This window comes from Saimiri boliviensis, chromosome 2, assembly GCF_048565385.1.
Source record: "Saimiri boliviensis isolate mSaiBol1 chromosome 2, mSaiBol1.pri, whole genome shotgun sequence".
In the NCBI taxonomy this organism is placed as follows: domain Eukaryota; kingdom Metazoa; phylum Chordata; class Mammalia; order Primates; family Cebidae; genus Saimiri; species Saimiri boliviensis.
In genome coordinates, this window is record NC_133450.1 from 186,816,465 (window position 1) to 186,838,250 (window position 21,786).

At 53.4% G+C, this 21,786-nt stretch overlaps 4 protein-coding genes across 12 annotated transcripts; 2 read left to right on the top strand and 2 right to left on the bottom strand.

Annotated features, from left to right (window-relative positions):
* The first annotated feature begins 1,214 nt into the window (after nucleotides 1-1,214).
* GALT (galactose-1-phosphate uridylyltransferase) lies at nucleotides 1,215-5,369 on the top strand. Of its 5 annotated transcripts, none has more exons than XM_010331716.3 (12): nucleotides 1,215-1,366; nucleotides 1,972-2,141; nucleotides 2,376-2,451; nucleotides 2,540-2,588; nucleotides 2,715-2,844; nucleotides 2,997-3,053; nucleotides 3,194-3,316; nucleotides 3,622-3,754; nucleotides 3,858-3,941; nucleotides 4,153-4,182; nucleotides 4,269-4,423; nucleotides 5,212-5,369. In XM_010331716.3, exons 1-12 carry the CDS (start codon nucleotides 1,285-1,287, stop codon nucleotides 5,290-5,292), a joined length of 1,170 nt encoding a protein of 389 aa, XP_010330018.1. In that variant the 5' UTR covers nucleotides 1,215-1,284; the 3' UTR covers nucleotides 5,293-5,369. The 5 variants fall into 5 exon arrangements, with proteins under 5 accessions (XP_010330018.1, XP_010330019.1, XP_010330020.1 ...); XM_010331718.3 differs by having other exon boundaries at nucleotides 1,254-1,509; XM_010331720.3 differs by having other exon boundaries at nucleotides 1,262-1,366; nucleotides 2,004-2,141.
* An 81-nt stretch (nucleotides 5,370-5,450) lies between these two features.
* IL11RA (interleukin 11 receptor subunit alpha) lies at nucleotides 5,451-16,771 on the top strand. 5 transcript variants are annotated; one of them, XM_010331721.3, is made up of 14 exons: nucleotides 5,451-7,020; nucleotides 8,226-8,294; nucleotides 9,922-10,021; nucleotides 10,317-10,377; nucleotides 11,726-11,895; nucleotides 12,022-12,136; nucleotides 12,289-12,321; nucleotides 12,407-12,573; nucleotides 13,404-13,567; nucleotides 14,324-14,465; nucleotides 14,835-14,954; nucleotides 15,065-15,161; nucleotides 15,415-15,497; nucleotides 16,345-16,771. In XM_010331721.3, the coding sequence occupies exons 1-14, from the start codon at nucleotides 6,874-6,876 to the stop codon at nucleotides 16,359-16,361; spliced, it is 1,485 nt and encodes a 494-aa protein (XP_010330023.1). In that variant the 5' UTR covers nucleotides 5,451-6,873; the 3' UTR covers nucleotides 16,362-16,771. The 5 variants fall into 5 exon arrangements, with proteins under 5 accessions (XP_010330023.1, XP_010330025.1, XP_010330026.1 ...); XM_010331723.3 differs by lacking the exon at nucleotides 15,415-15,497; XM_010331724.3 differs by lacking the exon at nucleotides 8,226-8,294.
* Nucleotide 16,772: 1 nt separating this feature from the next.
* Nucleotides 16,773-20,230, bottom strand: CCL27 (C-C motif chemokine ligand 27). The gene is made up of 3 exons (XM_003943832.4): nucleotides 17,413-20,230; nucleotides 17,133-17,265; nucleotides 16,773-16,948 (listed from the first exon to the last, which is right to left on the bottom strand). The coding sequence occupies exons 1-3, from the start codon at nucleotides 17,480-17,482 to the stop codon at nucleotides 16,861-16,863; spliced, it is 291 nt and encodes a 96-aa protein (XP_003943881.3). The 5' UTR covers nucleotides 17,483-20,230; the 3' UTR covers nucleotides 16,773-16,860.
* An 89-nt stretch (nucleotides 20,231-20,319) lies between these two features.
* LOC101045572 (uncharacterized) lies at nucleotides 20,320-21,348 on the bottom strand. The gene is made up of 4 exons (XM_003943854.4): nucleotides 21,258-21,348; nucleotides 20,913-20,980; nucleotides 20,606-20,665; nucleotides 20,320-20,482 (listed from the first exon to the last, which is right to left on the bottom strand). The coding sequence occupies exons 1-4, from the start codon at nucleotides 21,336-21,338 to the stop codon at nucleotides 20,326-20,328; spliced, it is 366 nt and encodes a 121-aa protein (XP_003943903.1). The 5' UTR covers nucleotides 21,339-21,348; the 3' UTR covers nucleotides 20,320-20,325.
* Nucleotides 21,349-21,786: the final 438 nt, after the last annotated feature.

Genomic DNA, 21,786 nt, shown 5'->3' on the forward strand with positions numbered 1-21,786 from the left:
ACTGGGAAGAGCTTTGGAAACTTGCATTCAAATCTCAGCTTGGCCACTAATTCTCTGGGTTACCTTGAGTCCTCTGGTCCCCTCTGGGAAATGGGGAAGAGGTTTAGACAATATTTAGATGGCTCTTTAAAAGTACTAGGACGCCAGGCATTTGGGAGGCTGAGGTGGGCAGATCACTTGAAGTCAGGAGTTCAAGACATCTGGCCAACATGTGAAACCCTGTCTCTACTAAAAATACAAAAATTAGCCGGTTGTGGTGGTGGGAACCTGTAATCCCAGCTACTTGGGAGGCTGAGGCAGGAGAATCGCTTGAACCCAGGAAGCAGAGGTTGCGGTGAGCCGAGATTGTGCCACTGCACTCCAGCCTGGGTGACAGAATGAGACTCTGTCTCAAGGAAAGAAAGAAGAAAGAAAAAAGAACTAGGGGAGGAATTACTTTGAATTCTATCCTAGTGTTAGCCAATTGGTGTGATCCAAGGAAAATTTTAAAAAGGGAAAAGGATGTGTAAAGAAAACACCAGGCCCCACCTAGATGGTGGTTGGAATTTCTGATGGTCCTGTACTCCCCAAATTTTTAGATTTCTTATAGTCCTTTTACCCCTCCCACTTCTTGTGCTTCTGTCTTTGTGTGTGTATGAGAGAGAGAGAGGAAGGAGAGCAAGATTGAGAGAAAGGGAGAGAATATGGTTACTCAGCACTTTTTCCCTAATTTATTTTTGCTTTTGGGGATGGATCATCTTTATGGTGAAGTACTCCTTCAGTACCACCGGGTTTGCCTCTCCTCGGCTACAGCCACTGAGTAGGTGACTGAGGTGCTTGTGGATCCAGGGTCATATCCTTACTCGCCCTAGAATGTAAGCTCAGGCAGGGCAGAGGCAATGCCTGACTTGTGCATCCCAATGCTTCATATAGAGCCTAGGTGCCTAGCACTTGGTAGATGCTCAGTAAATATTTGCTGAATGAAAGATCAAATGAATTACTACTGCAGCAAGCAAGTCCTGTAGGCGTCCTGGAGCCAAAGGATTCTGCAGTAAGCAGCTTTCACCGAGATTTTTCCAGTGTAGTGGCTCCAGCACTGGGTGGAGTGGGATCGTCAATGCCGTCCTCCAGGGTTCAGAGTTGCTCTGAGCCCCGCCTCCAGGTGGCCGGGCAGCCCACTCAGTCAGTCACGTGCTGGCGGCTAGCCAATCATCGGGGGCGGCGCAGGGCGGGGCGGCAGAGACGGAGAAAGCGAAGGGTAAGGTACCGCCCTGCAGACTTTCCAGCTGATCCCCCGGTGGCCTCATGTCGCGCAGCGGAACCGGTCCTGAGCAGCGCCAGCAGGCGTCAGAGGCGGACACCGCAGCAGCAACCTTCCGGGCAAGCGGTAACCGTACCGCGGCCGGGACTCGCTGGGGCGCAGAGCCAAGCCCTCCGCTTCTTTAGGAAGTTCTTGCCCCCACCGAAGGTTGAAGCGCTCATTCCGAGCCAGACAGACAAGACGAACAGTCGCCAGTGTGCAGGCTGCAGGCCAGTTGGCGCTGGGAAGGCCTCTAGCTCTTGAGCGGGACAGGGCGGAGAGGGCGCTCACGAGCTTGGGGCTGCTGGTGGGTGAGACCCAGGAGAGAGGGAGCTAGAGAGCTTTGCGGCCGGGCGCGGTGGCTCACGCCTATAATCCCAGCACTTTAGGAGGCCGAGGCGGGCGGATCACGGGGTCAGGAGTTCGAGACCAGCCTGGCCAATATGGTGAAACCCTGCCTCTACTAAAAAAATACAAAAATTAGGCGGGTGTGGTGGCACGTGCCTGTAGTCCCAGCTCCTCGGGAGGTTGAGGCAGGAGAATCGCTTGAACCTGGGAGGTGGAGGTTGCAGTGAGCCGAGATCAAGCCACTGCACTCCAGCCTGGGCTACAGAGTGAGACTTCTTCTCAATAATTAAATAAATAAATAAAATAGAGAGCTTTGCGGACTGATCTTGACTATGTGCCCCCAGACCATCAGCATATCCGCTACAACCCGCTGCAGGATGAGTGGGTGCTGGTGTCTGCTCACCGCATGAAGCGACCCTGGCAGGGTCAAGTGGAACCCCAGCTTCTGAAGACAGTGCCCCGCCATGACCCCCTCAACCCTCTGTGTCCTGGGGCCACCCGAGCCAATGGAGAGGTAAGCCTGTAGAGCCCTGCATCTGCGGGCTGGACCACAGGAAGTAGTTCCCTCCTTAGAGCTATCCTCCACCCAAAGGGGCAGTGAACCTCCTTCTGGGTCCTATCCTATCAAGATTTTTTGTCTCCTAGAGTGGGCCTTCCCTACTCCCTTGTAGCCTGTCCAGTCTTGGAATCCCATCAGGTAACTGGTGGTATGGGGCAGTGAATGCTTCTAGTCTATCTTTGTCAGTAGGTGAATCCCCACTACAATAGCACCTTCCTGTTTGACAACGACTTCCCAGCTCTGCAGCCTGATGCCCCCAGTCCAGGTAACCTGGCTCCAACTGCTGTTGGGAGGAGGGCAGCTAGACCTCTTAGGGGTCTTCTGCTGCAGAAAGTGATGCTTCTTTACCTCAGGACCCAGTGATCATCCTCTTTTCCAAGCAAAGTCTGCTCGAGGAGTCTGGTAACTATGGATTTCCCCTCTTACAACTTTCATACCAGGGTTGGAGACTCAGCATTGGGGTTGGGCCCTGCCCATAGCACAGACAAGCCCTACCTCTTGGTTTTCTTTTTCCCCCTCACCACTCAGTAAGGTCATGTGCTTCCACCCCTGGTCGGATGTGACGCTGCCACTCATGTCGGTTCCTGAGATCCGGGCTGTTGTCGATGCATGGGCCTCAGTCACAGAGGAGCTGGGTGCTCAGTACCCTTGGGTGCAGGTTTGTGAGGATGCCCCTTCCCCTGGATGGGCAGGGAGGGGGTGATGAAGTTTTGGTTCCGGTGAGTAACATTTGTTTCTACAGGGTGTGGTCAGGAGGGGGTTGACTTGGTGTCTTTTGGCTAACAAATCTCCCTATCCCCTACCTGATAGATCTTTGAAAACAAAGGTGCCATGATGGGCTGTTCCAACCCCCACCCCCACTGCCAGGTAAGGGTGTCAGGGCTCTGGTTGGTTTCTTGGCTGAGTCTGAGCCAGCACTGTGGACAGGACAAAGGATATATGCAAGTGATGTGGAGGTTTGGAGGTAAAGGAACTGCCTGCTCTTCTCTGCTTTTGTCCCTTGACAGGTGTGGGCCAGCAGTTTCCTGCCAGATATTGCCCAGCGTGAGGAGCGATCTCAGCAGGCCTATAAGAGTCAGCATGGAGAGCCCCTACTACTGGAGTATAGCCGCCAGGAGCTACTCAGGAAGGTGGGAGAGAGCCAAGCCCTGTGTCCCCAAGGAGTCCCTAGCTTTCTTACCCCACGCAAGAGAGGTGTGTAAAGGAGAAAGCTAGAGGGGAACTAGCAGAAAGACTTGCTAGGAGGCCTTAGCAATAATCCAGTAATGTGAAGGAAAGATGATGGTGACTTAGACTCAGGTGGTTAATGGTGGAGGTGCTGAGAAGCCATCAGATCCTGGGCACATTCTTTTCTTCTGCTTCCCCTGCCTATTTGCTGACCCCACCCTGGCCCCTATGTCACTTTGGTGACTTCCTATCCATTCTGTCTGCTTAGGAACGTCTGGTCCTAACCAGTGAGCACTGGTTAGTGCTGGTTCCCTTCTGGGCAACGTGGCCCTACCAGACACTGCTGCTGCCCCGTCGGCATGTGCGACGGCTACCTGAGCTGACCCCTGCAGAGCGTGATGGTCAGTCTTCCAACTAGGACCCTGGTGCTAGGCACTGGGTGGGGGTTGCTTCCGGTAGGGTCAGCATCTGCACCCCAGGCTGAGAGTCAGGCTCTGATTCCAGATCTAGCCTCCATCATGAAGAAGCTCTTGACCAAGTATGACAACCTATTTGAGACGTCCTTTCCCTACTCCATGGGCTGGCATGGTGAGGCTTTTCAAGTACCTATATCTAGCCCCAACACCTTTCTGGGCTCCTGGGGCCCGGCTTAGTGAACTGCAATCCCAAACGAGCGAGACTTGAAGCGGTTGCTGGGGGAAGTGGCCAGAGCAGAGATGCTGGGACTGAGGTTGGAGCAGCAAATGTGGTGAAACTGTGTCTCCAATGTGCTTTCTAATTTCCTGCCATCTCTTCTCAGGCAGGGGATCCTGGGAGATGTGGTTTTCAGGTACCTGGCTGGGTTTGGGCCTAGGGGCTAAGATGGAGAACTGAAAAAAGGCTCTCTCTCCCCACTGTCTTTCTTATTTCTGTCAGGGGCTCCCACAGGATCAGAGGCCGGGGCCAACTGGGAGCACTGGCAGCTGCACGCTCATTACTACCCTCCGCTCCTGCGCTCTGCCACTGTCCGGAAATTCATGGTTGGCTACGAAATGCTTGCTCAGGCTCAGAGGGACCTCACCCCTGAGCAGGTCAGGACTCAGAGCAGTCTGGCTTCTCCAGACACTTACATACAGTATGTGTAGGCACCAGATACTTCTGTTGCCCTTGTGCTCCAATCATTGCGCAAGGCAGAAAACAGCTCTGGCAGGGAAGGGACTGCCAAAGTTAGGAGCCCTAGGGCCTGGAAGGAGGATATGGTCCTTATGTTACCTTTCTCTCCTGCTTTCTCTAGGGATCCCAACAGTCATGACCCTGATAACTCCCATAACATCCTGGGCATTCCTTGGGACTGAGGAGCTGCTCAACTCTTTCATCCCCTGGTGGCTCCAGCAGTCCTTATCACCAGCCTCCCAATCTGGGAGTGGGCCTGTGGGATTCATATTTCATATTCATATTTCAAACTATAATATCCAGTTAAGTGTTTCCTGAGCACCCAGAACTCCATAACACTGGCTGGGTGCTTTGGCTTATGCCTTAATCCCGGCACTTTGGGAGGTCAAGACGGGAGGACTGCTTGAGCCCAGAAGCCTAGCAACATAGGAAGACCCTGTCTCTACCAAAAAATTTTTAAAAGTTAGCCAGGTTGGTGGCATATACTGTGGTCCCAGTTACCTGGGAGGCTGAGATAGGAGGATTACTTGGGCCCAGGAGTTTGAGGCTGCATTGAGCCATGATCATGGCATCACTGCATTCCAGCCTGGGCAACAGAGCAAGACCCTGTCTCAAACAACAAACAACAACAGAAAAACAAGTCCATACCACCATTCTTGGCAGCCCAGCCCTTATCCTCCTTAATTGCTCCCTGTCCCTTTTCCAGGCTGCGGAGAGACTAAGGGCACTTCCTGAGGTTCATTACCGCTTGGGACAGAAGGAGAGGGAGACAGCAACCATCGCCTGACCATGCCAACCACAGGGCCTTGAATCCTGTCCTGGAATTTGGGCCGATATAGCATTAATAAAATTGTGCATCTCAAACTTCAGTCACTTACTCTAATATCAGAGGAGTGTGAACCTTTAGAGATCTAGGGTTAAAAGCTAAATAAGGCATAGCTCCAGCTACAGCTTTTCTTTGTCTGCAGATATGTAAAATCTTGATGCAAAAATTCTACCCCAAATCTCTGAACAAAATTAATACTCAGTATTACATCTAGCCTATAGATTCTCCTACTCTTGGTGTAATGACAGCATTCCCGGTTTAGGAAACTGTTTTAAAATTGTGTTCTTGGTTGTGGCTGAGGCTTTGGGAAGGCTAGAGTCCCCTTTGCCACCACCCCTAGAGTGTCAGCTCCAAGCCTGGGCCTGAGGGTTTGACAGGGAGCGGGTGAGCTGGATCCTGGTCGAAGTGGTCAGTGGCCAGACCCTGGGCTGTTGGCCAGAACCCTGGCTTTGTGAGTGGCTGCAGCTTGGCTCTGCTCCAGCCCACAGGGGCTAAAGGGGCGGGTAGGGAGCATGCAGGGAGCATGTACTTGGCTTTGTGTCCTTGGCTCCTCTAGACTCACATGTGCGGGCACCATATACTTCTGCTGCCCTTGTGCTCCAATCACTGCACAAACAGAAACAGCTCCGACAGGGAAGGGACTGCTGGAGTTAGGAACCCTAGGGCCTGGAAGGAAGCTATGGCTCTCAAAGCGACCTGGGGTCTATTCTGTCCCCTCTGAACCTGTTTCCCTGGCAACACTGTGGGAACAACAGTCCATGCAACACAGAACACCTGATGCCATCTGGTGTCCTCCAAATTTTCAGGTGAAGGCAGGGATTGTGAATGATGCAGGGATGGTCAGAATGATTTCTGCCTTCGTTCCTTTCCCAGGGGAACCAAGCCTGTGGGTGGGGAAATCACACTAAGACTGGACAGTGACTGAATCTGGCCCAGGAGAACCTTGGCTGCCTGCCTTCCAGGCCAGGGTCTTTCTTCCGTGAGATTCTGGAGGGGAAGTACCTGGAACTCAGGAGTGTTGCCCTGGTCTGGAAGATCCGATAGACATAGTATGCACCCATTTCCCTCGAGCTACTGGTGACTGGGGAACAGATGAGAACCCTGGGTGGGTGGCTGGTTTCTTGAGGCACACATACACCTGACACACCTTACACCTCTAACTTGGGTGCATTTTGGAATCATCTGGGAAGTTTTAAACAATACTGATGCCTAGGTCCAACCTCCAGAGATTCTGATTTAATTGGTATGGGGTGGGGTTTTGCAGTTTTGAAACCACAATATCCAACAAAGTTTGAGAACCAGTGCCCTAAACAGCCCTCCTTCTTCCTTATCTTATCTGAAGGCAGGGGGCACCTTCAGCTTCTCCAGTCACCTGGCCAGTGGCTCTTGCTTCCAGTCCTGCTGTCCCAGGGTGGCTAGGCCTTCAGGCGGAGACCCAGGAATCCAGCTAGACTCTGTCCCAGGCAGCCTCTACAGTCCGGGACGGGACAGGAAGTGTCCGGCGGAGGTGGGGGTGGAGGTGATTGGCAGTTGGAGTCTCCAATGGGCCAGGAGCCCCCCTATTTCACCCCTCTCCTTCCATTGGTGCCTGGGCGGAGCCGCCCCCACTGCGGGGGCGCAGGGCGGGAGGGAGTAGAGGCCGGGGCAGAGGGCGAGGGCAGAGGGCGCTGGCGGCAGCGGCCGCGGAAGGTAAGGCCTGGTGTAGACGCCAGTCTTGCCAGGAGTGGGCGGGGCAGGGTGATGTATGATTTGAAAGGCCCAGAGTGACTGACGACTGTCAGTGTGTGTGTGTGTGCCTGTGAGGCTGTGTCTGTGTGACAGTATCATTGTGTGCAATTCCAAGTGTCACTTGGTGCTAATGTGACTGCGTGTGTCAGTGTGCATGAAGCTGGGTCTGCATGTGGCTGTGTGCAAGTGTGGGATTATGTGTGTATCAGTCTGCACATTTTTGGTGGGACTGGGTTGTGTGTGTGAGAGGGACTGTGACCACATTAGGGAAAGTGTTTTGGGAAGGTCTCTGTGGGGTTTGATGCCATATCTGCCAGCGTGAGAGTTGGTGGCTGGGTTTGTGTGTGCCAATGTGTGACTTCAGCAGTAAGTAGCAGAGCAAAAATGAGGTTTCTGACTGTGTGTGTCCTGGGTCCTAACTTAGACGGTGTGAGAGTACAGCTGTATTCACATATTGGAGGACCTCCTTCAGGAGCCCATGGGACTGACCTTTCTCTTAAGTGTCCAGCATGGACAGACACACCCACAACACATGTGGCTTCCCCTCCTTCTTCCTCTGCTCAAGAATCCCCAGCACCAGGTCTACTGCTCCTTATTTTCTGTTTCCCTGCTTGGCTCAGTTTCCCTTACATGCCGTTTTCTCTCCCTATTGCTCTTACTAGAGAATTCTGTGTGTCTCTTCAGTTTTGTGCCCCCTCTCCCAAATCTCTCTGTGTGAGTGCATTTCCAGTTCTGCCTCTCCTGCCCTCTGTCTCTGCCCCTGTGCCTGCCTTCTCTGCTGATCTTGATCTCCTTGGCTAGTGATGAGATGTGGGTCTGCCACTGCTAAGAGCTCCCTGGAAGATGGGGCTTAGACCATGATGAGGAGTTGCTTTTAGGCGGTCCTGTGAGCCCTGGTAGGGGCTGTGTGTGTGTGTGTGACTGTGTGAATATGTGTGTGTCTGAGTCTGAGGCTGTGTGGCTGTGTCTGTGTGAATGTGAGTGACCGTATGTGAGAGAGTGCGAGTGTGAGAGTAACTGTGGGTCTTGTGTATCTGGCACCAAGGGACCAAAGGCATTTCCTGGTGCTGGGGCCCAAAGAGTGGAGGGGGAGGTGAGAAATGGCTGGAACTTCCAGGGAAGGGGGAACTGGACTCTTTGGCCTCTCCTTATATCCCCCAACCTAGGGCCTCCCTTCCCCTGGAAGCACAGCCAGTTGTGCCCCAAGGAAACATTTGGTGAGGAATGAAAAGAGGGTGAGTTTATATCTTATTTTTCATTTGATTGTATCCACGTGTGTTCAAAGGCATGTCCTTTTGTTAACTGTGCCTTATGAGTCCATGTGTGAATATGACTATGTTTGGCTGTGTGAAAACACAGGGCATCTCTCACTGATGGGGACATAAGTATTAGCCACCCTCCTTTCCCTCTTGCTGTCCTTGGCTGTGTTTGTGGCTTCCTTTCCAGACTTGGGGGAGGCCTCTTCCCTTCCTAGGGCCTTGGGTGGGAGGGAGGGAGGGAGGAGGCAGGAGCGGGGAGGGGGCCTGGCTAGGGGTGGCTGAGGCTTAGAGGGGGCGGGGCAGGGAAGGGGAAGGAGGGGATGGCTCTGGGGTCCCAGAACTGAGTGGAGCAGGAGACAGGGTCTGTAGCTGGTGAGAGGAAGTCCTGAAGGCCATGGACATTCTGCTGCTGGGATCACCAAGGTAGGGTGGGGCTAAGCAGGGTTAAGTGTGGCTGGGGTCCAGGGGTGAGCCAACTGGATACACTCAGACATACAGACACGTGGAGGCCCTGCTCTGCTTTACTCCTACTCCTGAAGGGTCCGCGCTATTCCTCTTCTGGTCTTGTACTCAGAGCCCTTTCCCCACCTGCCCCTTCGTTCTCCATCCACTTCACCACTGCCTTCCTCCTTCTGCTCCCCCTTGTCCAGAATCTCTCTCTCCTAGCATCCCCCACCCCATCATATAGACACAGTTAGCTTTTTGAGTTGCTCCTGACCCCAACCCAATCCTCCCCACACTAAGCCCACATCACCTCCTCGTCCTGATCTCTGAGTATCTCTTGGTGCTGTGGCCCCCATGCCAGGCCCCTGTCCCTGCAGGCTCCCGGTTCCTCTCAGCCTCCCATCCCCTTCCCTCCCCGCCACCCTGTCTCCATCTCCATCTGCTGGCTCCTCGCCCGCCCCCCAGCCTCTGGCAGCAGCCAGGGCATCTGGATCTGCTTAACTCCACAGCCCCAGCCTGCACCCTAGCCCCATCCAGCTTCACAGACTGGAGACCAATAAAGTGTCAGAGCCAGGCCCAGCTGAGTGGCCCAAGTAGCCAGAGCAAGGAGCCAGGTTCAGGCGAAAAGCCTGGCAGCCAGAGCAGGGCTAGACCTCAGGGTGGGAGTGCAGGATGGGTTCAGATCCACGATGACAGCCTTCCCCCAGGGTGATAAGGTCTGCTCAGGTAATCAGAGGCAGTGATAAGCCCTGGACCAGGTGGGGGCAAATAGCAGAATTCCTAACAGCTGGACCTGAGGGGTTAACTGGAGTGGCTGAGTTGGTGCCAGTGCTTGGTGCCAGGGGTGGGTGCCAAGGGTGGTGGAGGGGGGAGTTGCTGGCATAGTCTTTTGCCTCCGGCTTTTGTTCTGGGCCCTAAGCCCAGGACTGAGATGGAGGGTGTGAGGGTGTGTGTGTGTTTGTGTGTGTGTGTACATGTGAAGCACTGGTTATACAGTGGGAAAGGGGATCTCAGGTCAGTTCCCCCAGTGATTTCTCACAGCCTTACCCAACTTGGTACATCAATTTTCCTCCTAGGAAGCCTGTTTTGGAGAGGAAGAGCCAGGCTTTAGCTTCCCATTTCAGGGGTGGGGGGTTTCTGATTCTACCTCTCCCCACAGATGAACAGCAGTTGCTCAGGGCTGAGCAGGGTCCTGGTGGCCGTGGCTACAGCCCTGGTGTCTGCCTCCTCCCCCTGCCCCCAGGCCTGGGGCCCCCCAGGTGAGAAGAATCCTGCTCTGTGACCCCCCAGTTCTGACTCATGACTTGCCACTGTCACTGTGGCCCCTTCCCATGCCTAACTTGTGACCCCACCCCTGCTCCTGTCATCCAACCTGGGTCCCCTCTCTGTCCTGTTCTCTGACCTCTTTCTCTAGATGATAACATAATGCTTTGATCCAGTAAGTGGCCCCCCACCCCACCATCCAGGTTTTAACAGTCTGCTTCTTACCTGTCATTCTCACAAAGTGGGGAGGGGGGTAAAGGAAGAACCTTACCTCAGAAGTACCCTCCACAGGGGTCCAGTATGGGCAGCTGGGCAGGTCCGTGAAGCTGTGTTGTCCTGGAGTAATTGCTGGGTAAGTGCCCCACCTGTCTGTTGGTCTGACATTCATGACCCTTTCTTGGCTCTGCCCAGTCCTCATGTCCCGCCCCTCCCATCTTTGCCGTCCTGTCCGTGATCCACATCTCTGTCCTAAACCTCCAACCATCCTTATGCAACAGAAAATTCAACCAGTATGTTTTGAGCACCTGCCAAGTGCCTGGTCTATTCTAGGCTCTGGGATATAGCAGTGCTAAGGCCAGGCAAGGAGCCTGCCCTCATGGAGCTAACATTTTAGTGGGGAAGACAATAAGCAAAGGAGAATCTTGCCAGGTAGTAATACCTGCAGGGCAGAAACGCCAAAGAGAAGGATGTGGAAGAGGACAACTTTTTTTTTGAGACAGAATCTCACTCTATTGCCCAGGCTGGAGGGCAGTAGTGCAGTCTGGGCTCACTGCAACCTCTGCCTCATGGGTTCAAGTGATTCTCCTGCCTCAGCCTCCCAAGTAGCTGGGATTACAGGCGCGCCCCAGCACACTTGGCTGATTTTTTTGTGTTTTTAGTAGAGACAGGGTTTCACCGTTTTGGCCAGGCTGGTCTTGAACTCCTGACCTCAAGTAATCTACCCACCTCAGCCTCCTATAGTGTTGGGATTACAGGCGTGAGCCACCATGCCTGGCTTGTGGTTACTTTTTAATTGGTGGTTAGGAAAGGTCTCTCTGAGGAGGTGATATTGAAGCTGATTTCTGAAGGTTATGAAGGAGGCAGCCACACATGCATATTAAGGTATAACCGTTCCTGGCAGAGGGAACAGCTAGTGCAAATGCTCTGAGGTGGGAATGAGCTCAATACCCCGGAGGACTAGAAAAAAGACCAATATAGCTCGAGTGCAGTGGGTGAGCAGGAGAGAGATAGGAACTGAAGAGGGAAAGGAAGGCAAAAGCTACCTCACAAGGAGCTTTGAAAGCCAATAAAACGAATTTGGGTTCTATCGTAAATGCAGTTAGAAGCCAGTGGAGGCTGGGCATGGTGGCTCACGCCTGTAATCCTAGCACTTTGGGAGATTGAGGTGGGCGGATCACAAGGTCAGGAGATTGAGACCATCCTGGCCAACATGGTGAAACCCCGTCTCTACTAAAAATACACAAATTAGCTGGGTGTGGTGGTGTGTGCCTGTAGTCTCAGCTACTTGGGAGGCTGAGGCAGGAGAATCACTTGAACCAGGGCGTCGGAGGTTGCGGTGAGCTGAGATTGCACCACTGTACTCTAGCCTGGCGACAGAGTGAGACTCCGTATCAACAAAGAAGCCAGTAGAGAACTGTGGCATTGTCTGATTTATGCTTAATATCTTGTGTTTGTCCATCGTCACCTCATCTTACTTCCAGGGACCCAGTGTCCTGGTTTCGGGACGGGGAGCCAAGGCTGCTCCAGGGACCTGACTCTGGGCTAGGGCATGAACTGGTCCTGGCCCAGGCAGACAGCACTGATGAGGGTACCTACATCTGCCGGACCCTGGATGGTACCCTTGGGGGCACAGTGATCCTGCAGCTGGGCTGTGAGTTGGGGGGGATGGCAGTGATGGTACATGGGGATCCTGAGGAAGTATGGGACCTGAGTAAGCCCTCTGGGACCAGGAGGACCTGAGTACTGCTCAGTCTCCAGCTGTACCCTCTGCCTCTAGACCCCCCAGCCCGCCCTGTTGTCTCCTGCCAAGCAGCCGACTATGAGAACTTCTCTTGCACTTGGAGTCCCAGTCAGATCAGTGGTTTACCCACCCGCTACCTCACCTCCTACAGGTGTGTGTGTGATCGGGTGTGGATGCCTACACATTTGGGTATGCTGGCACAATGTGGGTGTGGGAGACAGGGAGTAGGTTCTGAGGAAAACCTCAGAGAGGGCAGAAGGCCCTCTTTTCCTTCCTGACTTCAGATGGCCCCCTCTTCACCAGGAAGAAGACAGTCCTAGGAGCTGATAGTCAGAGGTAGGACATAAGGGAGTGTGTCGGGGCTCCAGCTGGGTCCCACAATAGGTATTTTCAAAGCCCAAGACCATGTCCTTCTTTCTAGGAAGAGTCCATCTCCAGGGCCCTGGCCATGTCCACAGGACCCCCTAGGGGCTGCCCGCTGTGTGGTCCATGGGGCTGAGTTCTGGAGCCAGTACCGGATTAATGTGACTGAGATGAACCCACTGGGTGCCAGCACACGCCTGCTGGATGTGAGCTTGCAGAGCATCTGTGAGTACCCACCCGTAGACCTTCCCCAGACCCCCATCACAGAGACCGCAAAATGGACTCAGATCTCTCCACTACCACACAGCACATACTCTAGAGGCTGCTGCTGCCAATACTGCCTGATTGGCTGCCTAGCCTCAGGGCTGACTCCCTGCCCTGGGCCCTGTACCGAATGCAGCTTTAGGTTATGTCCTCCCTTGCTGGCCCCTCCTTCCTTGATCTGAGTGGGGATGGGACACTAAAACTCTAGCTGGAATTTGGGCCAACTCACCTTCCATGGATGAAAAGAATTGCTCTTTTATTCACTCAACAAACATTTCAAAAGCCCACCCACAGATCTCAGCTGGTTTCTTTTTTCCTTTTTCTGTTGAGATAGGGTCTCACTTTGTGCCCAGGCTGGATAAAGTACAGTGGTGTGATCTTGGTTCACTGCAGCCTCCAACTTCTGGGCTCAAGCTATCCCCTCACCTCAGCCTCTCAAGAAGCTGGGATTACAGGCACGTGCCACCATGTCTTGCTAATTTTAAAAATTTTTTGTAGAGACAGGGTTTTGCTGTGTTGCCCATGCTGGTCTCAAACTTCTGGCATAAAGCAATCCTCCCGCCTCAGCCTTCTAAAGTGCTGGGATTACAGGCATGAGCCAGCACACCCAGCCTCAGCCCATTTCATAATACAGATGACCCGTCTGAGCCTAATAGGTGATCAAGTTTAAGATTTTCCCTCCCCTCTCAGGAGTGTTTGGTTAAGGCTCCTTTAAACACACACCTTGGGAAGTGGTGAGGAAGTGATGGAGACCCATAGTCTACCCTGACTTTGTGTCTTGATGCCCTCAGTGCGCCCTGACCCACCCCAGGGCCTGCGGGTAGAGTCGGTACCAGGTTATCCCCGACGCCTGCGAGCCAGCTGGACATACCCTGCCTCCTGGCCCCGCCAGCCTCACTTCCTGCTCAAGTTCCGGCTGCAGTACCGTCCGGCGCAACATCCAGCCTGGTCCATGGTGAGGCCTGGAATGCGTCCCAACCCGTGGCTGTGGGTCCTGTCTCTGATTTCATGACCCTGAGTATTCTGCGTAGCTTCCCAGTTCTGGCAGGTCATTGAAGACCCAGCACTTCCCTGTGGGCCAGGCTTGGTGCTGGGTTGCAGTGGTGACTGACAGGCTGAGTGTCTGTCCTGTGGAACTGTAACTATGATGTAAAGTCCATCCATGGGAAGACAGCAATGGCTTTTAAAAAATAACTCTTAGGAAAAGGAGTGCCTTTCACCTAGAGGCACATTCCTGCAAACAGTCATATTCTTAGCTGAGGTTAGCACTGAATTTGTATCTCAGGAGATCTTAAAGATTGGCTGGTATCAGGCCTGGGGAGCAGCAGCATCAGATAATAACTAATATTTACTCAGTGCTGCCTGCCTGTGGGGTACCTGGCTATACCTTTTGCATACATTATTTTAAGTATATCCACCCCGATTTTACACATGAAGAAACCGAGTCATAGAGAAGCCCAAAGGGTCATTCAATATGTGGTTCAGAAAAGATTTGAACCTGGGCCGCCTGATGCCACAGCCTAAGTAATCACTACTGCCGTCTTACAAATACTAGATGTAGACCCAACCCCACCAGACACCCAACATGAGGCCTAGACAGCTCCACTAGGCTTTAGGACAGGACTGGAAGCAAGGGGTGTTCTTTGCAGATCATGGCTAGGTAGGCCCTGCACTTACAAGCTGGGTAACAATGAGCCATGTTCACCCCCAGGTGGAGCCAGCTGGACTGGAGGAGGTGATCACAGATGCTGTGGCTGGGCTGCCCCATGCTGTACGAGTCAGTGCCCGGGACTTTCTGGATGCTGGCACCTGGAGCACCTGGAGCCCTGAGGCATGGGGAACTCCGAGCACTGGTGAGAGACAAAGCCAAAGAAAAGGGCAGAGGCCCCATCCCAAAACATCAGTTAGCTGAACCAATTCCAAAAGACAGCCAGGTGGCACATGCACTGCCCATGCAGGCACCGCTTTTGCTGTCCCAGGCTTTATCTTTGGTTGCCTACAGCCGTGTCTTAGCTTAAGTGCTGCCCCTTGGCCTCCGCCCCTGCAGTTATAGGCTCCACTTCTGCAAGCTTGGAGCTTGCCTTTCTCGCTAGGATCTGGCCATGCCCTTTCAGTCTCCTTCTAGGCACCCTAACTTCCAACCTATGCCTGGCCTTGAGTGCAGGACATGGGCCCTACCCCCACCAGTGTGTGGACACTTATTGGGTCTTGCCTTCCTTTAGGGACTATACCAAAGGAGGTACCAGCTGGGGACCAGCTACATACACAGCCAGAGGTGGAGCCTCAGGAGGACAGCCCTGCTCCTCCAAGACCCTCCTTTCAGCCACATCCTCAGCTACTTGGTGAGCTTGGGCAGATGGGCAAGAGGTGTACAGGACTGAAAACCCCAGAGAGAAGGGGACACTGAGCTTGGTCAGGCTTGCTCTCAGTGACATGTGGCCCTCCCCCTCAGATCACAGGGACTCTATGGAGCAGGTAGCTGTGCTGGCGTCTTTGGGAGTCCTTTCTTTCCTAGGACTGGTGGCTGGGGCCCTGGCACTGGGGCTCTGGTAAGTGACTACGATTGATCCTTCAGCCTCTGATCCTCATAAATGCTCTGATGCCCATCGACCACATTCATCTCCACCCTTCATGACTGCCCATTGAACCTATCTGATTCTGGAACTACCTCCCCACACCTCCATCCCCCATGCCTCACCTGATTATAGCTGATTCCTCTCCTGACCCTTTACTAATAAACCCTTTGGAGGAGACTGAGATACCCCACATTGTTGGAGAGACAGCTGCCTTTCTATGCCCCAGGCTGAGGCTGAGACAAAGCGGGAAGGATGGATCCCCGAAGCCTGGGTTCTTGGCCCCAATGATTCCAGTGGACAGGCGTCCAGGTGGGTAGGACATCCAGGAGATTTGGACTTGGAGATGTATGCTCCTATTTTGAATGTCCAGATTAAGAGCTGGCTGCCCTAGTCATTTTAAACATGCTGGGAATCCAAGTTGGGTCTCTTTATTTTAATGATGTCTAGGCTGAGAGCTGGGCCTTTCATTCTTAAGTCCCTGGGCTCAGAAGTGGGTCTTTTCCCCTTCTCTCAGGGTACTTAGGACCCTAGATGGGCTCCCCTCCAGGGTATTAGTATTAATAATCTTCCAGGGTATTAGACTCAGAGCTGGATATTCATCCTTTTTTTCCTAGGTGTCTTGGATCAGTGCTGGGTCCCTTCCCTCATTCTTTTTTTTTTTTTCTTTTGAGACGGAGTCTTGCTCTGCTGTCCAGGAGTTCAGTGTCATGATCTCTGCTCACTGCAACCTCCGCCTCCTGGGTTCAAGCAATTCTCCTGTCTCAGCCTCCTGAGTAGCTGGGACTACAAGCGTGTACCACCATGCCCAGCTAATTTTTGTATTTTTAGTAGAGATGGGGTTTCACCATGTTGGCCAGGATGGTCTCAATCTCTTGACCTCGTGATCAGCCCACCTTGGCCTCCCAAAGTGCTGGGATTACAGGCTTCAGCCACCGCGCCCCAGTGTCCCCTTCCTCATTCTTGATTTGTCTGGGCCCAGAGCTACTAGGTCCATTCCCTTATCTTCAGGGTGTTGAAGAGGCTCTCTCAGAGCTGGGCTCCTCTACTCATCTTCAGAGTGTTGGGTTTAGAACTGAGTCACCTCCCTCATTCTCAGGGTATCTGGGCCAAGATCCAGTCCTACTGTGTCTCCTGATTTGCCTCCTGCTTCTTCTAGGAGTTCCAAACCTGTAGAGGACCCAGGAGGGTTTCGGCGGATTCCACCTATAATTCTGTCTTGCTGGTGTGGATGGATGGACAGATAGAACCCAGGCAGAACAGTAGATCCCTATGGCTGGGGAATCAGCTGGAAGTTCTGTTTGGAACCCATTTCTTTGAGATCCTATATTTCAAATTTGCCAGCTGGAAGGTGCCTGTACCTCTAATTTCACCCCAGAGTTGGAGTTCTGCTCAAGGAACGTGTGTAATGTATACGTCTGTGTCCATGTGTGACCATGTGTCTGTGAGGCAGGGAACATGTATTCTCTGCATGCATGTATGTAGGTGCCTGGGGAGTGTGTGTGGGTCCTTGGCTCTCGGCCTTTCCCATTTCAGGGATTGTGCAGGTGTGAATAAAGAGAATAAGGAAGTTCTCGGAGATTATACTTAGAGATTATCATCCAATGTTGCTTTATTATTTTTGCTACTGGGGGCTTCAGCCCATTTTCCCTAGGTTCAGGTTTGGCAGAGTCCCCTAGAGCCTTTTCTCTTGCTGCTCAAACCACCGAAACAGGCTGCGATTCTGGGGGTGGATGCAGACGCTGCGTCGAGCCAGGTGGAGTCTGAGTAAAGAAAGGTCCAAAGCTGTGACCATAGCTTGGGGATGAGATTAGGGTCCAGGGGTTAGGAGCAAGGACCAGATGAAAACCTGAGTTGGCATCAGAATTAGCAGTTAGGGTTGGGGTTGGGATCAGCATTAGGGATTGGGACTGAGGTCAGAGTCAGGGGTATCGGGTGGGAGCTTACACGAAAGCCTGGAGGTGACAGTCCCCATCAGCCTCCTGCAGTTCCACCCGGATGACCTTCCTCAGTAGCTTGTCTGAGAGTGGCTTTCGGTAGAGTTGAGTACAGCAGCTAGTGCTGGGTGGCAGTATTGATGCTAGGAGGCAATGGGCCAAGTGTTCAGAGTGATCCTGACCAAGAACCTCTCTGCCAGACAGCTGGAGGTTTGGCTGGATTTCCTGGGTCTTTTCAACTTCGTCCCATTCACCCAGACCCCCAGCTTTCTATACCCCCAAGTACTTACCTGCTCTAGGGTCTGGGCTCAGGAGCAGTGACAGTAGCAGGAGGCTACAGAAGGTTGAGGGTCCCTTCATGCTGCTCAGCCTAGATTCTTCCTTCTTTCTCCTCCTCCTCCCCTACCTTTTATGTGTGTGTCTTTTACCTGGGGCACTAGGTGAGTCAGAGGCAGTTGGAGATGTATTGCATATCCTGTGACACTTCTGGCCCCTAATTCTTAGCCTGTTGCCACAGACCCCTTCTTCATCTTGGACTGCCATTTCCCATGGGCTCCTAAGCTCTGGGCAGCCAAGCTGGGGGAAGGATTAGTGTGTGATGTAGGGACTGATGGAACAGAGAGTAAGGGCAGTCAGGCATCCACAGTGGCATCTAATGATAGACATTCACACTCATATACCTGTAGCCACACATTCACTCCTTGATTACTTGGTCAACCTCACAAAGTCATACTCATGATCAGACAACCATAGACAAAATTATAGAGCCCCAGTTATACTCAAAGTCCCATTCCCACCCAGTTGTGTTTTCACAGTCATCGAATTACATGTAAATTCACACTAGCACACACAGATTCTGATGGGGGAGTTGTGGGTGGGGTGGGAGCAGAGGACAAGCCAGCACAGCTTGCCTTCATCTTCTCCCCACTTCCTGCCCTGGCCTGCCTGTCTTATCAGGAGAAACTGATGGGAATGGGTCCCTAGAGCAGGCCCTTCTTGGAAGGCCACTCTCAGACAAGCTACTGAGGAACGTCATCCAGGTGGATGCTAAGGTGGCATCTTGGCTGAGGTCAGCCACATTCAGAGAAACTGGGGAAAGGTATATGAGTGTGAATATGTGGCTATGGGTATATGAGTGTAAGGGTGCTTTGGAGTTGCTGAGGTTGGGCAGCTTTCCCCAGGCTGATGAGACAGGGAGGAAAGGTGGGGTAGATAAGAAAGGAAGATAAAAGCTCTTTGGTGCTAGGTTGCTGTTGTCAAAACAGGTAAAAGGCCTAGTAAATCTCACCTTCCTGTTTTTGCCTAGTCCTCTTCCAGGAATGCTAACCTCTTGCCAGCAGGGACCTGGGGGTCTCCAGATACAGTCCTTGACTTGTTGAGACATTAGACTCAAGACTCGATTACATCTTTGTTCTACTCAAATTCCAGCCTCCTTCCTGGGCCTGGAGGAACATCCCCACTCCCTACCTGGGTTCAGTAACACCCTCACGTCCAACTCCTACACCTCCTCCATCCCACTCTCCAGCTATAGCCTTCCCTTCTAATCCCATACCCAGCCATCACTCCCTTCTTTCCCCACTCCCCGCAATGCAAAGCTTCTATTGATCTTTATCCAGTCCTTTCCTGGAAGCTGGGAACTGCCTAGGGTCGGGGTATGCTTCTGAGTTTAGTGCCCCCGGCTCCTTGAAGAATTTCCCACTCCTGGTCTCAATCTGCAAGTCCTGCTCTGTATTTGAAACAAGCTAAGTCATAATGCACTAATCCAGCCCTTGTCTTAATGCAGTCTTCTACTCTAGAGTCAGCCACTCTCTAGGGCTTATGCCTTTCTTTGGGCAGCCCTTTCTGCTGCAGGGCTGCTTCAACAATCAGGAGGGCCTTCAGTTTCCAAATTAGGGACTAGCCATGCTCCAGGCTGAAAATTCGAACCTCTCCTCCCTTCTGTCCAGGGTGAGGCATGAAGGTCCCTCCCTGGAGTTTTTTCTCCAGGATCTTCAGGTTTTCTGATCACATCCTGGTGAAGGGTCGGCCCAGGGCTAGACAGGGCACTTCACATTTGAAGGGGCCTTTTTTTTTTTTTTTAAACCCCAAGAAGTCTGAGATAGATGAAGGGATCTTTGATGTGGACATTGTAAGGAAAGAGCTTGGGTGCTTTCTTGAAGGTGACCATAGCCCAGATGTCACCTATCTTGAACTTTTGGTACCAGGGGCCTTATATTCCCTCTCCCACCCTCCAGTCCAGACTTGTGCCCCAAGGCTTAGGTGTAGCCACTGAGGAAATCCCAAGGAAATCTCCCAGGTATCTCAGTTTGTCATAGACCTTCTCCATCAGTTGGCTGTGTGCTAAGTACTTTCTGGTCTTTCCTGGACTTATCAGTCTAGAGTCCTTTGGAAGGCAGAAAGCAAATGCTATGGGTGTGCACCCATCTCTCCCCTTTAAGGCCAAGTCTTCTCTCCAGCCACAATCTGCTGTAACAGGGATAGCTCCAGGCTGAAAGTCAGCTTTGGCCCCAGCCAGAAACTGGGCTGTCTCTTTAGCTTAATCTTGTGTTGTCCTTTCTGGTCCTGGGGCCAGTCCCTAACTGAAGGCGGGCCCACCTGGCAGTCCCAGATTCTCACCACTTGAGTAGTGGGTCCCAGGCTGATTGGGTGACAGAAGGGGGCAGCAGAGAGCCTTAGGACTCTCCTAGGGATGTAGCAAGAACTGCTAGGTAGGCTGATGCCTAAGGATCTCTAAACTTGGGATCAGACTGGAGGAGCCAAAAGTTGGGGTATGAACTATTGAAAAGAAGGTCACAAACCCAAGTCCTTACCCTGACAGGCACCTTCTAGGAACCTCCCCCTCTTCTCATTTATAGCCTGCATCCTACACCTCTTCTTAAAATGTTTTAGATACACTTCCAGAAGAGAAGATTCTTCAGACAGTTGGCAAAGCCCTGGCTCCGAGGAAGGGAGTAACAGGCAGGATTATTTAGTTCTCTTCATATAGGCTACTTACAATATGGGTTTTTGGGGAGTAGGGTTGGAGAGACAGTCAGTGATAGTAACAGGAGGCCTGACACTGATGAGGGGCTTTGAGATGGAAGGGCACCCTTCCAGGAAGGGACGCCCTGTCAGTACGGAACAGAGCCAGTATGGGGAGGAGTGCTCAGCTCGAATGGCGACAGCGGCAGCAGAGTCAGGAGGTCAGTACAGTGGGCTTCGGTTTAAATCTTTAATGCACTGGCTGGCTGGGCAGCGGCGGCGGGGCTGCGGTGGGGGAGGCCACGACCCGAGCGCTGGGGAGCAGGGCCCAGGCCGCTAGACAGACAGCTCATCAGGCCTCGCAGAGGCTCCAGCTTCTGCTCCCCGGGGTGCGCTGAGCTGTGGGGCAACCCGACACTGGCATGAGGCGGGGCAGGAGCTACCGGATTCCCCCCGATGGGTCCTCAGAGACTGAGCCTCGTCCATGCACGGGGCAGGTTCGCGGTATCGCAGCCCCCTCACCTCCGCTCCCTCCGCCACATGCGCAGCCAGGGGAAAAAGTAGAAACAGCCCCAGTAGATCCTGCAAAGAGAGGGCAGAGCCGGGCCGGGCGGGGCGGGGCGGAGCTGACCCCACAGACTCCGCCCTGCGGTGTCTCGCCCTGGAGAAAGGCTCCGCCCCGCCCCCCGCCCCGCCCCCAAAAGCGGCTGCATTCGCAGCCCACGCCCCTCGGAGGCTCGCCCCGCCCACCCATCGCCCCTGCAGAACTCCACCCTCCCCCACCCCGGAGCCTCCTGGTTTCTCCTCCGCAGAACCCGCCTCCACTCACTCCTCCTCCGCCTCCAGCGCCACCTCGTATCTCCTCATTCCCGACATGTCCTGGGCTCCGAACGTCTCCTGGGGAGTGGCATGATTGAATCAGGGATTCCCTAGCTCCAGGTCCCCTTCTCCGTCATGCTCAGGACGAGGCTGCCCGGTTCTCAGGTAATCTGAGGCTGATGCCCCCGGGAAGCCTCAGTTGCCACCGCGGAGCAGGGGGGGCTTGGAGATTTGGGAAGCACTAGGTTAAGGGGTGAGGAAGCCGGTCATCTCGGGGGCTTGGGCGAGAGGTTTGGCGGTCATGGGGCTGGGAGATTCGGGGCCCTGGGTGAGGATTTTCAGAGGCTGGGGTCACCTGGAGGGGGGGCTGTGAGGGGTCAGCGCAGCCTAAACTCCCGCCCTCCCTGGCTCCACCCCGGAAACGGACCGTTGCCATTACGTCACAGGGATGCCGTTGCGCACTAGGCTTGCCTGTCCCCCGGAAGGGGTGGGGTCTGCATGTTTCCCGGAGGAGGCGGAGTCGAAACGTCTTCCTAGGGGGTGAGGTCAGGGGCGGAGTCAGTTGATTAAGATGCAGGCAGAGGACCGTCTTTTGTAGGTGTGGAGTCAGGTTTTGGAGCTCCACCTTGGAAGGCAGAGGCTTTCGCATCAGGCAGCAAGAAAAGAGGAACACAGTCCAGTTGGAACACAGTCCAGTACTGTATTCCCAATTCCCACGCCTCTTCTACCCCTCCCTGGCTTCTGCCCTGCCAAGTGCCTCTCTTGCCTGCCTCCCTGCCCTTGTATGATGCTGGGCTGAGGAGGAAGAGGTCCTTAGAGAGAGTCCAGTCCAGAAAAGGCCAGGCTACGGAAATACCTAGCTGAGTGGCCTTGGTTAAGTCACC